General features: G+C 41.0%; 1 protein-coding gene across 1 annotated transcript in view; it reads right to left on the reverse strand.

The window, feature by feature from the left end:
• Positions 1-611: 611 nt before the first annotated feature.
• FAM174B (family with sequence similarity 174 member B) overlaps positions 612-18,591 on the reverse strand; it is a 119,863-nt gene continuing 101,883 nt past the window's right edge. The window contains exon 3 of the mRNA XM_069766263.1: positions 612-4,487. Coding sequence (XP_069622364.1) covers positions 4,484-4,487 — 4 coding nt within the window. The 3' untranslated portion in view covers positions 612-4,483. The remainder of the gene's footprint in view (positions 4,488-18,591) is intronic.

An 18,591-nucleotide genomic window follows, 5' to 3' on the forward strand; every position in this document is an offset into this window, starting at 1 on the left:
AAAGAATGTTGTTTTGATTTGTTTTGCTTTTTCCTCTTCCTTATTTATCAGTGATTGGTCTGTGTGGCTTCATCATTCAAGACAAATAATCCCTTGATCGTAAGAACGATAATGGTATAAGGAAGGCTAAGGCTGGGAAGATGGAGAAGTCGGCATCTTAATATGATCATTATGGTAGAGTTACACGGCACTAATATTACCATGTAAAATATCAATGTAACAATATGGCATCGATCTTGGTAGAATCCTAAGGGCGGCCAGATCTTATCTCATTAAAATGTGTAGAATTAAAGCTTTGGGTTTAGGCTGTAGTGTGTGGAAATCTCCGAGGAGCCATTTCACTAACTCTACTGCTTGATTTTTATTTTTTCTGTGTGTCCTGTGTATTTTTATTTGAATACCTAGATAAAAGCACAGGAGGAAGCGAGGAAATTAAATCAATACATGCAGTTTAGAGTTGCACGTCAGTAAGTCTGAAGGTGGACAAGCCCCTGCACAGCTGTGCAGCAACATACTGCCTTCCTGATGAACACGCACACAACATGCAAACACTTCTGTCCTGTAATAAAATCCTCATCAGCCTATCAAATATAACCAACAATGAGTTATGGATAAATCAAAAGTAAGGTCCATCATCTGAATCAATTCTCATGTATTTAAAAAAAAAAAAAAAAAATACCCCTTTTATTTAAAGATTACGTCTACTGTTTCTCCTGCTTCTGCAGCATCTCTGCAGAGGTATATGTCTCCATGGTAACAGACTACAAACACATTGGCATATACTGTAAGTTGGTAAGAAGTAAAGAAAAGATGGAAGAGAGTATGACTGCAGGATCCGGTTACCTGTGCTTTGATTTAGCCTCTTATTATGTTTAGTAGTCTACTACTCATTTTAGATACACCAGAACAAAAAGATGGCTGTGAAGGCTGACATAACCCCGAAGAACTGTTAGGTTCAAAATGTGGAGTGTCAAGAATTGGGACCTACTACCTGGCAGATCTGCTTCCCATGAAGCACTGTTTAGCTTAGAAGATCTTACCTCGCATTGTACTATCTTTATTTGCCGCGGCTAATATATAAAGCATTGCGTCCTATACATCTTAATTGCGATTGTATACCATTCAGAATTTCATTCAAAAGATATGGATGCCACTAGGCACATTTTTTACACTTCAATGCAAGTATTTAGGGCTAAAAAATTAAAGAATCACTCCCAGGAAGATTTATATGGAAGGTGAATAACGTGTATGTTTGTGTTAATATACTCACCCACTACCATCTTCTCTGGGTTCCAGGGCCTGTCTGCTCCTCTTCTCAGTGACGTCACTGCTCTTCAGACTATCCAGCTCACTCTATGCTCTACTCATGAGCCGGAAGTCTCTTACCATGTAAGTCTATGGAGCTTCGCTCTGACACTCCATAGCCTTACATTGTAAAAGAGACTTCCAGATCACGAGAGTGGTGACGTCACCGAGAAGAGGAGAGGAATGGTGCTGGATAACGCAGGAGACAGCAGTAGGTGAACATATTAATTTATGTTATTAATTTATATAGCGTCATTAATTCCGCAGTGGTTTACAGACATTGTCATCATGATCCCCATTGGGGATCACAATCTAAATTCCCTATTAATAAGCTTTTGGACTGTAGGAGGAAACCAAAATAGACCCATGCAAACAAGGGGGAACATACAAACTCCTGGCTGAGTTGTCCTTGGTGGGATTTGAAACCAGGGTTACAGTGCTGCAGAGCAGTAGTACTAACCACTGAGCCACCGTGCTGCCTATATTAACACAAACACACTATTGACAAATACACACTACAGTACATACACATATGCATAGATTTATTACAACAAAATCTTCATTGGAGTGTCCCTTTAAAGGGAACCTTTTAGCAGGATTGTGCACAGTAACCTACAGACACTGTCAGGTCAGCACCGTTATACTGATTACAATGATACTTTGGTTGATAAAATCCGTCTTGTGGTTGTTGTTTAATTTTTATATTCAGATTAGCATCTACAGGCGATCTAATAGATGCTACTGCGCAGGCACCTTCTTTGGGGAGGCATTTTTTTTAAATGAATTTATTTATAGCACCAATAAAGTGAATTATATGCACATTATACATGTGATCATGCTTGCCTGCGGAAGGTGTTTTTCTTAATACCGTATATCGAATATCTATTATTTAAAATAGGGGGCAGGTCACTGAGGGATCATTGACCTGTCAGAAGCCATACCGAGGAATAGCTAATCAAAGCACCACATGAAGAGCCTCACAGGCCGCCCCAGAGCACGAGAATCTCATTAACTGAAAATAAAGATTAAACAACAACCACAAGACAGATTTCATCAACCAATGTATCATATTAATCAGCATAACGGCTGACCCACTGTAGGTTACTGTGCACAATCCTGCTGACAGGTTCCCTTTAAGCACTTTGCATCATGGTCTTCTATTGCTTCTGCGTTGCATGTCTTTTGTTGGCAGCACAATCAGTGATTTAAGGCTAGGGTCAAATTGCGTTATGTGACCCCGTTTAACGGACTACGTTACACCGCGTCATAACGCGGTGTAACGTAGTCCGTTAACGCCGCCATTACTGTCTATGGCGAACGCATCGCTAGCGCATGCCCACATTGGGCGTGCGCTAGCGATGTGCCGTCATTTGAGTGACGGACCGCGAACGCTGCGCTAGCGGGATCGGCTAACGCGATCCCTTTTGGGACATTGCGTTAGCGCAGTCCGTAGCGCTATGCGCTAAACGGACTGCCCTAACGCAATGTGACCCTAGCCTAACAATCCATCAGTCAGCCGGTTCTGAGTTTGTAACTTATCTGTCTTTTTTCTCAGCTCCTCTCAGTTAATTTATGACCAAAAAGTTCAGCTCTACTCTGAACTTAGATAACTCATTCTGCAGCCAGTAATAGACAGTGCAAAATAGAGGCTACGGAAAGCAAATAGTGCTACATTTTTAATGAAACCCAATTGCAAAAATGATTTTTAACACTAAATACATGAATTTAAATAAACAAAAAAATATGGCCCGAAAGGTCTCCATATCTTTTAAAGGCACTCACACACAATTACAACTTACTACATAACCACAGGATGCTGATCGCTGGATGTCCTACTGCTGGTACACTCACTAATCACGAGGCCGAGAGTCTCGTGTCCCTCATTGTGATGGATTGGTGGTGAGACGTGTGCGGCTACTCTGCTCATTGTCTTTGGACTGATGAAACGACTACCTCATTAAGACCCAAGTGATCAGTTATAATTGTAGGACAGCGCCTTAAAGTTTAGTAGTCAATTCTCCCACTTTCAAAAGCCACTGCTGTATTTTTTGCACCTATGCAGTAGCTTTTCACCACTTGGGACATTGACTTTGTCAAACATGATTTAGTTTGTTATTCACAGACAACAGATATATATTACATACTATATAGTTAACATAGAAAATATTCAAATATATTAATGAGAATTATTATTTCATATACAGCATAGTGACCTATCCTTAAAAATATTTAACCCTCTTCTTTTCCTATAGATTTTTTTTCAATCACAAAGGTTTTGCCCTAATTATCTGTTCTAAAGAAAGAACAATAAAAATCTAAAATAAAAAAAAAATCATACAAAACAAAAGCCACCACTGGCAGCAACACACAGATACAACAGGATATTGGAGATGATCATTTCATACACATTATTTTCCGTTTTGAATGGAGCCACAATGAAGGGTTAGAAAATGTTCCCGTACCATACGCAGCGACATGGTGGGAACCATATTGAACACATCGGCCACTTTTAGATTAGGTAAAGCGCCTATGTGTCGCTAAGGCACGCTGAAATGTAGCCAACACTGACAAAAAGGAGCGTTCTCTCTGGTGCCAGACATAAATAAGGGTGTCCCAATTTCTGAAAAAATGTAATTGGAGTGTATCATGGGGATCTGCTTAATTCCTCAAACCTCACTATAAAAATTGCGTCATCTGGATAATATCTCCTCTTGTCAAGCAGATCACAGGAGCTGGTTGTAGGTATCATAAAATATGCTCCATTATTTTTTTTAGATCACATGGACTTTACTGAAAAATAAAAATTCAAGGGTTACCTCAAAAGGACGCCGATTTTGCTTTACCAGTGGAATGTTTCCAGTAATTATTGTATTGTGTAAGGTCTTATGGCAGCAGGTCTTTGGCATGTACTATAAAAATATTTATTATCAGACAAAAATTCCCCACCCTCCCAAGATTGAAAAAGAATAATCCAGTTAAAGGTAGTCCACACTTCTTTCTCCATTTTTGCAGTCTTCAGGTACATAAATATGGGATTTTAGCATAAGTTGAAACTCATTAATCCTTGTCATTTCGTTGCAGATGAAGGTGCGTGAAGAAATCATTTTCATCGTTTTTTCCCAAACTTCACTTCAGGCTTCACTAGAATTGTGTCCAGATGTGGGTAGATCAAACGTTCTTACCTGCCATGAGAAGAAGATCAAAAAGAATACATGTAATAAATTATTTAACTAGAAATTGTGTGTTAATTATTCAGAATGTGGTTGATGCTTAATGCAAGGACAACAATGACATTTCCCAAGTAACACAAAGAGATACAAACGAAGATTATTGTTAAAAAAATAACTCAAGCTTGAAAGAAGAACCTACATTGCATACCAATATACCAAGGAGGCAGTTGTTTTAGTACTGTCATCAGAAAGAGCCTAAAAGACAGTAACATCTTTAACGTGTATGAAGTTTTAAAATTGATGCACAAGTATGATAAGATAGATGATAACTTGCCGATTGATCAACTCTGACTGAACTCACACCGATTCCAAGAGTGGGGCTCTGCAGGTTCTCATCGGAATGGCGCGGTCAGGGGGAACACCCAAGATCTAGTCACTCTCTACGGGAATGCTGGAGAAAGGGTAGTACAGAGAGTGCGTCAATTTTCGGCAATCCCATACAGAATGACTAGAACCCCAGCATACAAGCTCAACTGAAGCTTCATTCAGGCTGGCATCTGCACAGACCTTGTAAAAAGTAGGGCTGTGGAGTCATAGTTGGAGTTGTGGAGTCGGAGTCAGAGCCCATTTTGGTGGAGTCAGAGTTGGTGTCATGGAAATTGAGGAGTCGGAATTGGAGGTTTAACTTACTGGCTTCACAGCCCTGGCATGGCTGTGGAGTCGGAGTCGTGTAGTCAGAGCCCATTTTGGTGGAATCGGAGTCGGTGCCATGGAAATTGAGGAGTAGGAGGTTTGGCTTACGGACTCCACAGCCCTGGTACAAAGTAGGGCAAAGCTCTTTTGGGGCAGACTGGATCATACAATGGGGTTGTAAATGTGCCCCTTCCCTTTGTCATTTTACTCTTGATTGAACTTATGCATTTGGTTTTCTTTCTATCATATTAACTATGTAACCCCATGAACCCTATTCAGAAGTAGTAGAAAGCTAGCTCTACAAGATGACTTCAGGAGAGCACCATGTTTTATAGTTTACTGACTCTTCCATATCTAAGGATCATATTTCACAAACTGCATATTATAACTCTTCTGAATAAGATATGTAACTGATTTGGTCCAATAAAAAGTCTAAGTTTAACAGAAATGAAGTTTAAGTCAATTGGAACAAAATCATGTAATTTGAACAAATTATACTGTAATTTGGGCTATGATACCGAAATCTGTGAATTTCGGATCACCCCAAGCTACAGAACAGGAAGAAGAACAGTAGTTCACATGATTGTTTTAGATATACTATGTATGTGTCCTTTCACATTTTTTCTTTTTAAATAAACAAAAATTTATCCTAGTAGATACCTTTTTTATTTTTGCAAAATAGTATCTTTATCTTGTTTAGATCAATACTTCTCAATCTTGCGCTTTATTATATTAAATGGAATCTGTCACCAGATTTTTGCCACCTAATCTGAGAGCAGCATGGCTTAGAGGCAAAGACTCCCAATTCCAGCGATGTGTCACTCACTTGGCTACTTGCTGTAGTTTTGATATAAACACTATCAGCAACAGATTATCACTTGAGAACTAGTAAGCCTGCTGCCATGCAGTCCTCCATATTCATAATAAACTCTTCATTAGCCCGCCCCCTCCACTGATTGGCAGCTTTCTGCCTATGCGCAGTGCATTAAAAAGCTGTCAATCAGTGGTGTGGGCAGGGTCATACACAGCTTAACCTTCTGAAAACTGGTAAATCTGCATCAGATAAAACAGGGATTTTTATTAAAACTACACCAAGCAGCACAAAAAGCAATATAACACTTGAAACAGGGTTTCTGCCCCTACATCCTGCTGCTCTCATATGGGGCAGGAATAATCTGGTGACAGATTTCCTTAAAGTGATATACATTGCTCATAGCAGGGTACCTGTGAACCACTCTAAGAAGCACTGGGAAAAGCCAGAGATCTTGCCATTGTCCTCGTCCGGTTCTCTAAAGTATATTTCCTCTGAAATGCCGGAGCGATTCAGAGATAAATATACCCGGCTGCAATTGTGCAGCAAGAATCTGATTCATGATGCCTGTGGTTTGCAGTATAGACAGACCTGTCAATCATAGACAGTGGGCATGGAGAAGCTGCCCGAGGCCCGCCTGTCCGGCTAGTCTACAGCGCAATCTTAGCTACTAAAGTATGCTCTTCTCTGAAATGCCGCAGCTTTTTAAAAGTCAAACATACATGGCTTGGATCATACAGCCATTGCCTGATACATACTGCCTGTGGATCGGCAACATAAATCAAATGTAAGGTTCTCTTTAATACATGCAGTCTCATTGTGATATTCTGGCAACAAAAACTTGGACATCTGACCACAAAGCATAAAATGTAACACAATCCATGATAAGTAACAGATGGTAGAGCCCTGCAGTGTAGTAGTGACATAAGGTTTGAGATTTCTCATCATAGAACCATTCATGACAATCTATACCCCGTTTGCAGCATAGAATAAGGGAGACTGGAACAGAAAAAGAGCCATCAGTTAAATAAAGTACACCTGTAATCATTAAAAGGCTAAAAGAAGTTACAGCTAACATTAGCTGCAATGCCTGTTTCCGTTACACATAGAGATTGCAGCAAGAATTTCCCCTACATCTGAATGGGGTTTAAGGGTGCGTGTCCACGGTCCGTAATGACGGCGCTTTGGATGGAGCGGAAATCCCGCTCCGCCCAAAGCGCCGCCCCCTTCTGTACGAACGGTGATTCCGGATGTGTTCATTGCACACATCCGTAATCTCCGCACCCCATACATAGGACCCTGTGATTTATCTTGCGAAGACGGAGCGTCATCGCAAGGTAAACAGACATGCTGCGTTCTAAAAAGATGCGCCGCATGTCCATAAACGCAGGGCCGCCGGATGCGTGTTCGCACGCATAGTGGAGACGGGATTTCATAAAATCTCTTCCACTATGCTGTAACATCTGGACGCTGCGGCTCTACAATCCGCAGCTAATTAGGATGTAATACTGAAAGTGGACACATACCCTTATAGTTACTTAACAAAATTAAAATTGTTCATTTTTGTGTTACAGAGATAAGACTCTGGGTTTCTTAAGTTAGTATGCAAACACTAAGGTTACTTGTATCAACACAACATTCATTATATACGTTCTTTTTTGCAAAAGTTTCTGCGGATTGCACAGCGATCTTATGTGCAAGCATTATAGGACTCGGTTCAGGGCAAATCATAAAAATAATTATAAACAAATAAATTAAAAAGATGACACTTTTCAAGAGCACACAATCTGTTTTTGGGTGCATCATGTCATTTCTAAAATGGGAAACTAGTTGGCAAAAACATTTAAACAGCATAGTGGGCTAGGATTTAACAAGTTCCTGAGCAGAACATATGGCGGAGTGGTTAAAAACTAAGAGAATCCAGCAATTGAGCATCATGTGGATTCTTTTATGAGGCAGACAAGCATGCAACAGAGCAACAAATCATCCCAATAGGTCATCCGACGTTTAAGATGAAAATAGAATGGAGGCGGATCGCGCCGCTAATGAAGGCATGAGGGATTCAGATTCTGGCGTTACACAAGATAGACCTTGTATTGCACTACATGCTGGCTTCATGAGGCGATCGCTATTATGTTCAGATTGAAGAGGCTAATGAAAATCGTGCATCCAAACATGAGGCATACGAAGGCAAAATAAAGTTTAAAGCTGGACCAATTCGTAGTAAATGTGAAAACAAATATGAGAAGAAACAACAAAATGTAGGCATATAGATATCATAGCTTGTGTCCTCCAAGCAGAATTAGTACGGTAAGAATTAACAGTAATGAATGCGTAGGAGAAACATGCAGCAGATGTACACGTTACAAACCATGCTACAACGTAAAAACATATGGCAGAAACATATGGCAACTATAGGATGTAATTAGCACAAACTGGTGCTGAACCCACATGGACATTTCTTGCCACTCTACTTTTCTCAACTTGATTAGCAGAATAGGCATTTCGATGAGAAACTTTTCAAAAACCTACATGGAAGTTGACTGTCAATAACACTGCACCATGTAATCACATATTCCATTCAATTAGAACCCAAAATTTTACCAAGCCAATTAACGATATTTACGTTTAACCTCATGGTACAACTTTCATTACCTTTGTACCATAAGGATTTAAGACAGGTCAACGACTACAGCAGTGTATGGACAGATCACCCGAATCAGAAACTACTGCTTCAATATTTTGAGACATTTCCATTTTGACTGCTTCTGAATTTTTAAGGTAAACCTACGAGGAAGGTCAATAAAAGTTCAAGGTGGACAAGTGCCAAGATAAACCCGATGGAACAAAAATCAGTCAGTAATGTATTAATACATTCTCTAAAAACAGTAAACTAATTAAATAAAAAGGAACAGCCCATGGAGGAGAAGTTCTCAGCAGAACATTAATTATTCTGTCATGAATCGTGTCATATTTCATAGTACAAAGAGATGAGATTACTTCATCAGAGCTAAGACTTTCCATAAACCTCTGGGAGGTCAGCCACAAAAGTGAGCAAGTTGTCATGTATTTATCCAACTATGCTACATATTACTACAATACGAAGTACAGGAGAAAGGTCAAGTAGGCAGCTTTACAGAGAAAAACCCACAAATACAGTTATAAAGCCAAATCCTTGACCTCCGTGGATCAACATGAAATATACACCTACGTCTATGGACAACACTTAAGAGCACAGCAGGAGAAAAACAAGATGTTCTAAGCAATAAAATTCTGTCATACAATTTTTTTTTCTATGTCAGAAAACATTTTAATTCTCGTTTCTATAGAAAAAAAAACATGCAACAGACAAACTCTGGAACATATTCCACGATATTACACAATACATCACACTCCTTCCCCACCCAAACAAACAGTTGATTTTCTTTGGCTAGATTCTCGATATTTCACTCACCAGTCGAGGCCATCTTGAAGCAATAATTGAAAAATTAGGATGATTACTGATGCTTACGAAAACAAGTAATTCTTGATTACGTACCAACTGTCTCCCTCCCAAGTGTTCTCACAAAAAATTTCAAAACCCTCTGCAAGTTGCTAAAGATATTTAAGGAGGACGTGCTCTCAGATATACTTTACTATTTTATGTTTTGTGGCAAATATAGCAACCAGAATGCCTTAAGAGCTCATCTTGATACAATCGTATCTGATCTGTGGGCTCAAGGAGAGCACACTGGCCCAATAACCAGTATGCTGATGCACACAAGTGATTTTTTTAATACGGACAAATGGTCCTTGTGAAAAAAAGATTGCAGCATGCATTAGTCTGAGCCACAGCAATAGAAGGCAGGCTCTGCACCTACCCAAAATGGGCCCACAAAGCATTGTTTTTGGTTTCACTTTTATTGTGCATTTAAACTGACTTGGAAATATAATTATTAACATCAGTACAATTTAGTCAATATCGAACTTGTAAGGTTTTTTTTAATGTACGGTAAGTGGAATAAAAATGAGAAATTCGTAAAAAAAAGTTCGTGGGCAGCATGGCAAGGTGAGTGAACACCTCGGCATCCCTGCTGAAAGGGGGAAGGGGACACATGCAGGAGCGCCAGAGCTTGTCGAACAGTGACCCCCCTCCCCTTACATCCCCTCTCCTTCAAACCCGCAAGGGATTTCTGTAGAAGTGGGGCATGAATATTTTCTCCCAAGACCTCTCCCCAGGACCAAATCACCTCCGATTAACTAATAAAAAGGTTTTTCCTCTTACCCTCTCCAAGGCTAGAGTATTCTTTACTTTAAAAGACATCTTCGCAGCTTATGGGAGTAGGCGTGACACCAGGATCCTTGAAGAAGGAACTCAAGATGACTGGTTTCAGGAGAGTAACATGAGAGAAACTGGGTATTTGTAAGGAGACTGGTAGCTTCAACTTCTAGAATACGGCATTATTTTGCTGGATGACTTCAAAGAGACCGAAGAACGAGGACCCAACTTGTAGGACAGGATCTTAAGATGGATGAACTTAGAAGATAACCACACCTTATCTCCTGGACAATAACAAGGTGGATTCATGCATCTCTTGTCCGCATAGCTCTTCATACGCTCAGACTATTTCTCTAGAGTGGCTTTAGTGTTTTCCCATATCCCAGAAATCCTTTGCAAGATCATGGGCTGCTGGTACGCCAGAAGCGGCTGACAACGGAAGAGGAATTCCTGGCTCTTAACCAAAAACAATAAAGAATGGAGAATTTGCAGAAGACTCACTTTTGTGATTGCTATAGGAGAACTCTGCCCATGTATCACGAGGGTGTCATATCCCCTATGAGACCTTGAAATAGAAGGTCACAATGGGTAATGAATTTTAAATGGATTTCCATTCCTTCAGCTTTGAAGGGGTTAAGGACTCTATATATGCTGGCTAGGTACATTCAGCTTTTGTGCACACAGCTGTTGCTGCTGTTAATAATCTCTACTCCCTTCATATACTAGCTCTGGTTGTTTCGTCCTTGCAGGTAAAAGAATCTTCTTCCTTTTGTTAAGTGCTAAGCTGTGTAATTGGAGTGAAAGTTGTAGTGATCTATAGTTTGCTGTAGTATGTGAGTGTTTATCTCCTTGTCCTTATTCCTATTCAGTTTATCCCTCCCTGTCCCTATTCTCATTCCTATTTTTGATGAGTGATTTTGTGTGATAGTGGTGTTCTGCTATCCCTGCTTTGTCTTTGCGTCTGGTTTCCCTTACATTTCTGTCCCATGCCTCATGGACAGATTAGGGTTTTACAGGAGCATAGTAAGGTTGGAGACCCAGGCCTCTATCTTCGAGACTACCCCTGGGACAGAAATAGTTAGGGCTCCAGTTCCAGGGATGGTTTGAGGCCTCTTACTTAAGGCTGTCATAGCGTGACACCATAGTAAAAACTTGACCCAATTGTTATGATACGTGTTTATGAAGTGCCGCAGGAAGTTGGATTGAGGGTGGTATGTAGACCAGAAATCCAGTACAATGATCAGAATTGTACACAAAGCTCGCCAGAATCTAGAAGTGAACTGGACACTTCGGCCGGAGGACACCATGTGGCAAGGATATCCATAAAGACAGAAAATGTGCTGTATGAAATTCTTTACAAGTTCCGGAGCAGACAAAAGTGTCAGCAATGGGGTTAAATGTGCCATCTTCCAGAAGAAATCCACCATTACCCAGATGGCAGAACAGCCTGAGGAGACAAGACGATCTGGCAAAATGCTGCCAATGCACCGTGGGCACAGGAAGTGGTAGGAGTTGCCCGGATGGGAGTTGTCTAGGAGTTTGTCTAGGAATCTTGCTGTGGGCACAGGAAGGACAGGTGGAAACAAACTCCATGATCTCCTTATGCATCGTAGGCTACTACGGTAGTAGTGATGTGATGGGCAATGTCTTTCTCTGCCCGGCATGACCAGCCACCTTATAGAAGTGTCCCCATAGCAAAACTTGCCTCTTGTCCAATTCTGACACCAAGGTCATACCTGGCAGAATTTGGGACAGGTATAATGGAGCCATATCAAAGAAGGAAAAGTATCCAGCAACAGATCCATTGGTGTAAAATTATTTAAAAACAAAAATCTTTAATGTATAACATGGTTAAAATTCTGGTATAAAACCATTGATTTAGAAAAAAGGCAAGTAACCCGGGAAACTCATGTTCGAACAATCTGAACTATGATTAAGAACCAGTTGGTTTGAAACGCGCAAGACCATGAGTTTCCTGGGTTACTTGCCTTTTTTCTATATCAATGGTTTTATACCATAATTTTAACCATGTTATACATTAAAACATTTTTATTTTTAAATAATTTTTCACCGATGGATCTGTTGCCAGATACCTTTCCTTCTTTGATCCTGCTCGTTTGCTGCTAACACGAAGTTCTTTCCGTGCACGGCCATTGGAGTCTACTGCGTATGCTGTATTTTTTCTATGAAGTTTTTTGTTTTTTCATTGATACTGGAGCCACAGTAATCATCTTGGATGGCTCGATGATGAATTGAAGTTCCTTTTCTTGGTTGGTGGGCAGGAGGGTGCGGGAAAGTGCATCAGCTCTGATGTTTTTGTCAGCTGGCTGGAAATGCAGAACAACATTAACACAGGCAAAAAAAAATGACGACATAGCCTGGCGCGAGTTCAGTCTTTGTGCGGACTGCAAATAGGCCAGGTTCTTCTGATCAGTATAAGGTACCAATACTTGAGTAGTTGAGCTCCTAGGAAGAAAAGGTCACAGGTCACCATAAGGTGAAGACTTTTGGGTGAGAACTGCTCCAGCCCCAGAAGATGAAGCATCTTGACCCAGAAAGAACTGTTCCTTCACTGCTGGTGGATGTAAGACGGGAGATGAGGAAAAGGCCTGTTTCAGGAAGTGTTCTCAGCCTCTGGAATCCATACCTTTGGAGCGGCACCCTTGTGGATCATGGTGAAAACGAGAGAGGTCTGGGACGAAAAATGCGGAATGAATTGTTGGTAGTAGTTGGCGACTCCCAGGAATTACCAGATAGCTTTAAAGGGAATCTGTCACCCCAAAAATCGTATATGAGCTAAGGCCACCGGCATCAGGGGCTTATCTACAGCATTCTGTAATTCTGCAGATAAGCCCCCGATGTAACCTAAAAGGTAAGAAACACAGATTATATTATACTCACCAAGGGGCGGTCCCGCTGCGGTCCGGTCCGAAGGGCGTCGCGGTCCGGCGCTTCCCATCTTCATGCGATGACGTCCTCTTCTTGTCTTCCTGCCGCGGCTCCGATGCAGGCGTACTCTGTCTGCCCTTTTGAGCGCAGAGCAAAGTACTGCAGTGCGCAGGCACCAGGAAAGGTCACAGAGGCCTAGCGCCTTCGCACTGCAGTACCAATGGTGGAGAGGAATAGTAGCCTCTCCTACCAGCCCTAGGCTTTGGAGTTTCCTGGCTTCTTGTGACAAGAGAGAATGAGATGACCGATGTCTCCACCACAGAACTGCAAGCCCCTGCATTGACAAATCTCCTGCCATTGTTCAGCTAGCTCCACGTTGTCGACTTGCATAGGTTTAAGAGGTGCTGTGGACGTTGGATGCTCAGAAATGAGTGGCCTTTGGAAGGACGGAGCAGGACACATCGTTTCTGCAGGAACGTTCCTGGAACCAGAAATTGATTCCAATGGCCAGGGAAAATTAGCGTACCAGAAGCTTCTAAAGCCATGACATCATTTTCCAAGGTATATGAAAGGCTCAGTTATCTTGGGGTATGAAAACCTCTGATTCATTGGAATTTTTACAAAGTGAATTATAAAAAAAAAAGGATCTGTTAATAAGTATTTGTTTGAAAAATTGGTTGTGTTATGTATTGCACACAGAAGATATCTGAAACTAATTGCCTAAAATAGTTTGCAAACATTGAATCTGTGGAAGAGATAAATATTTGTTTTCATAATTTCAAGTGTATGTAAATGCATGACTAACTGTATCTCGAACGTGCTTTTTTACTTTAGCTCCTTTTTACACTAGCCGTGAGTGAAGGACTATTTTAAAAGATTCTTTAAATGTATGATTTTTTGTATGTAAAGATAGAAAAATAGTTGCTTTTAAAAAGGACTTTTCACCAAATTTTTCACGTTCAACTGGACACACAATGTAATATTGGTTGAAGAGATAGTGATGGTACACATAGAGAATTGAAGGTGCTTGAGCGCCATGCTAGAGTCCCTGCCCTGCGTGTTTTACCGTTGTTATACAGGCAATATTACCGTGTATGGCAGGCAATCCCACCATGTTTATTGGTTCCCTTACATCTCTGAAACATGCGGGGTGGGTAACTCGAGCATGGTGCTAGAGCAATTCTCGATGCACGATCAAGTGGCGATCAAGCTCACTCATCACTACTTATAATCCCTGTGAGTTGTAAGCATACAAGCTCTCATCTCCTGATTTAACCTCTCGAATAATTAGAAAGTGCTGGGTGTAGACTACAAATGACAAAACACCTTCTTGATAAGGTCATTATATATGAGCAGAGCAGGCTGTCATATGTCCCACACATTAATAGCTTGCTGTGCTCTCAATGGAGAGCGATGACAAGTTGCTGTGAGCAAATCAGACATAAGTGTGATACAGACAACTTTGACCTCATCTCCTGACAGGCAGAGTGAGTGTGTGTGTGTGGGGGAGCAGTACAGCAGAGGAGATAGTGCTATTAGAGGAGAAATGCTAATAGAAGGCTTTGTAATGTAGCACAGCTAAAATCAACCCTCAAGCGCTCTGACTGCCAGGACCTTATCCGAAATGTTACAGTCATTTGTGATCCACTCCCAGCACTTTCTAATCATACAGGAGGTTAGACCAGGAGACCACTGCTGTATCGTTACATCTCACACACTGAGAAACCTGCTCTAAGCTATGGTGGTGAAGTGTGCTTTGCGTGTTGCTGGCTGCAGCCAATATTACATTGTGTGTTCAGTTTAACATGAAAAAGTGGTGCAAGGTCATCTTCATTTCTTTCCAGGATTAGAAAAAAAGGGTGGAATATTATTCCAGGAATTGCAACGTGTTTGCCCATTGGCCTTATCTAGTATTGCAATCACCATTTAATTGACCATGGACTATTATTTTAATGTAGCTCACTCCTTTCGAATCTTTATAATTTTTTTTAAATACCAACCCTAATACCACAAGGAATTAATGATCCAGTACACTGGTTATTTCTTGCAAAGCTAGCAAGTGTCCGAAAAGATTATTTTATTTTATTATATCCATTAAATGCTAAGGCACTGACACATTTTAAGCTTCATTGTCTAACTCATCCAAATGCCTTAAGACATACAAATTCTAACTTCAAACTGACTGCCAGATGCACAGAGGGAGATTGAGGCTCAAACACTTACATAGCCCGGCTTTTCAAGAAGATCAATAGAATGTACTTTCTTTTTTCCACATTAATCAAAAAAGGCATCATTTTCTACCTCTACAAGCTGCTCCGGGAGGTAAACAAAGACCGTGTCATATATGAAGGACAGGTCATTCTCCTGAAAAACATCTCAGCTATTTACATCCAGAAGAATGTGAAAACTCCTCTTGAATAACCCAAGGTTGCGGGTCTCTAAGGACACATGCAGTGCTGAGTGTCAGTCGTTACACAGGATTGCTATGTTCGTATAAAAAATATAGGCAAAGTAGTGTTGGCTGTGTGATAAAATAATACAATAACATTACTTATATTTTGAACTCCCTTACATTCCAGGGCAGCCCCTCTGGAGCTGACAACCTTTTGCTTATGCTACAGTATATACCACACTTGACCACTGCATCCAATGACTGGCCTCAGTGGCCTAGTGCCATACACTGCCAACGCAATTCATAGCTGATGTAAAACTTATTATTGTATCACATTGCCTCAACTTTGCCCACATTTTTTATCACAAAATTCCCTTCAACACATGGGACTCTGCCTACGGTCTTGCCCCGGAGTGTAGGCATGTCATTGGCTGAGGGCTTTTGGCACTGGTTGCACAGGAACTACTAGGTGGATTTCTTCGCCTCAGGTATCGTTTTAATCAGTTTAACACTGCCCACCTGACCTTGCATGTAGTATACTTAGCAGAATCCTGCTCACAAGTTCACTTAAATGGTTTGGGCATGGCAAGGAATGTAAAGATCTAGGGATGATGTGTGAAAAGAGTTGCTTTTTAGTAGTCTGGACAATGCTGAGACACAATTACTGGTGAAGTTTTAAAGGGCTTTTCCTGTATTAAAATGGAATGGCATATTGCTAGTATATGCCATCCTTTTGATTGGTGGGAGTCTGACATCTGAGCCCACCACAATCCTGAGTTAAAAAGGGACCCAGACCTGGATTATCAGTGCATCCTCTTCTACCGTATATTTTCCCAGTACAACGCAGCATTGAATCAACTTAATTCTGAGGATCAGAAGGTGTCCTAGAGGACAAACTCCCACTGATCATGCTAGCGATATGCCGTCACTTTACAAGATGGGAAAAATAGAAATTGAGTTGGATTTCACTCAACTTTCCCATACACAGGAAGAACTAAATACCCCCTTTAACACTATGTGAGGAAAAAAGAACTATAGTTACTGTTGATTTATTAGTTTAGAAGGGAAATTATGAGGTTGATTTGAGTTAATAAATAAATAAGGATTGCCTGCACTCTCCTGGAAGAAATTATATAATATGTTAAGCTTTGCTTTATTTCATTTTGATATTTATATTTTAAAGGGAATCTGTCACCTCATTTTGGCAATATAAGCTGCGTCCACTGCCATCGGGGGCTTATCTACAGCATTCTTTAATGCTGTAGATAAGCCCCCCGATGTAACCTGAAAGATAAGAAAAACAAGTGCATGCAGCTGTGTTCCTGACTGTAAAACCCCAGCGAATGAATGGAAACTAGGTCAATGACCTGTAGTTACCTTCATTGGCGGTGAGGCGCCCTCTGCTGGATGTCCTTCGAGCGTGGGAAAAAATCAGACAAGTTCCCAGGCTCGAGATCATATGAGGACAACCAGCAGAGGGCGCCTCACCGCGAATGAAGGTAACTACAGGTCATTGACCTAGTTTCCATTCATTCGCTGGGGTTTTACAGCCATGAGCACAGCTGCATTATAGCAGAGCTCCTGGCTGTAAAAAAAATTAACCCCTTCAGATGGATTTACATCGTGGGACATGACAGATCCTCGGAAGGTATGTATATTGTTGGTTTATTATTTTTTCTTTGTCACAGAGCGAGGGTCTTCAGGTGGATTACCAGAATAATAAAATATTAAAACAACCTGTGTTTTTATTTCATTAAAAGACTTTTTAATAATGTGTTTGTGTTTTTTTTAACCATTTCAGACTATTGGATTAATAATGGATAGGTGTCATAATTGACGCCTCTCCATTATTAATCTGGCTTAATGTCACCTTACAATAGCAAGGTGACATTAACCCTTCATTACCCCATATCCCACCGCTACACGGGAATGGGAAGAGAGTGGCCAAGTGCCAGAATAGGCGCATCTTCCAGATGTGCCTTTTCTGGGGTGGCTGGGGGCAGATGTTTTTAGCCAGGGGGGGCCAATAACCGTGGACCCTCTCCAGGCTATTAATATCTGCCCTCAGCCACTGGCTTTACTACTCTGGCGGAGAAAATTGTGCGGGAGCCCACGCCAATTTTTTCCGCCATTTAACCCTTTAATTTAATAGCTTGAACGGCCAAATTTTGCACATACACACTACTAACATTAGTAGTGTGGAATATGCAAAAAAAAAGGGGGATATGACATGGTTTACTATACGTAAACCATGTCACATATCATGTCGGGTTTTGGAAGGAGATAGCAAAAGCGGCAATTGAATTACCGGCTTTTAAGCTATCTCGCGATGGATATATATATTTGTGTCTCAATGACATATATATATATATATATATATATACCTATTCTATGTGTACACATTTATTCCACCTATTCTATTGTAAGCTGTCAGTGTGATTTTACTCTACACCGCACTGAATTGCCGGCTTTTCTCTCTAACACCGCTGCGTATTTCTCGCAAGTCACACTGCTGGTCCGTGTGTAATCCGTATTTTTCTGGCTTCCATAGACTTTCACTGGCGATTTTTTTTGCGCAATACGGTCACAAACGCAGCATGCTGCGATTTTCTACGGCCGTAGAAAGCCGTATAATACGGATCAGTAAAGTACGGCAGATAGGAGCTGAGGCATAGAGAATAATTGGGCCGTGTGTAATGCGTGTTTTACGGACGTATTTTATGCGCTCATACATCCGTAAAACTCGCTAGTGTGAGGCCGGCCTCAGATGGCCGTACTGACGGAAAAATAAAAAAGTTATGGCTCTGGGAAGGAGGGAAGCAAAAAACGAAACCGCAAAAAGCTGGGGTCATTAAGGGGTTAAAAAAACAGTACTTATTTGTCTTAGGGTATATGCACATGTTGCGGATTCCATTGCGGATAATTCCGTGCGGATTCTACAGAATCCGCAGGTAAAACGCCCTGCGTTTTATCTGCGGATTATATGCAGATTTTGTGCGGATTTCGCCTGCGTTTTCACACACGCGGATTCCTACTATGGAATAGGTGTAAAACGCTCAATCCGCACAAAGAA

Source organism: Ranitomeya imitator, chromosome 4, assembly GCF_032444005.1.
Source record: "Ranitomeya imitator isolate aRanImi1 chromosome 4, aRanImi1.pri, whole genome shotgun sequence".
Lineage (NCBI taxonomy): Eukaryota > Metazoa > Chordata > Amphibia > Anura > Dendrobatidae > Ranitomeya > Ranitomeya imitator.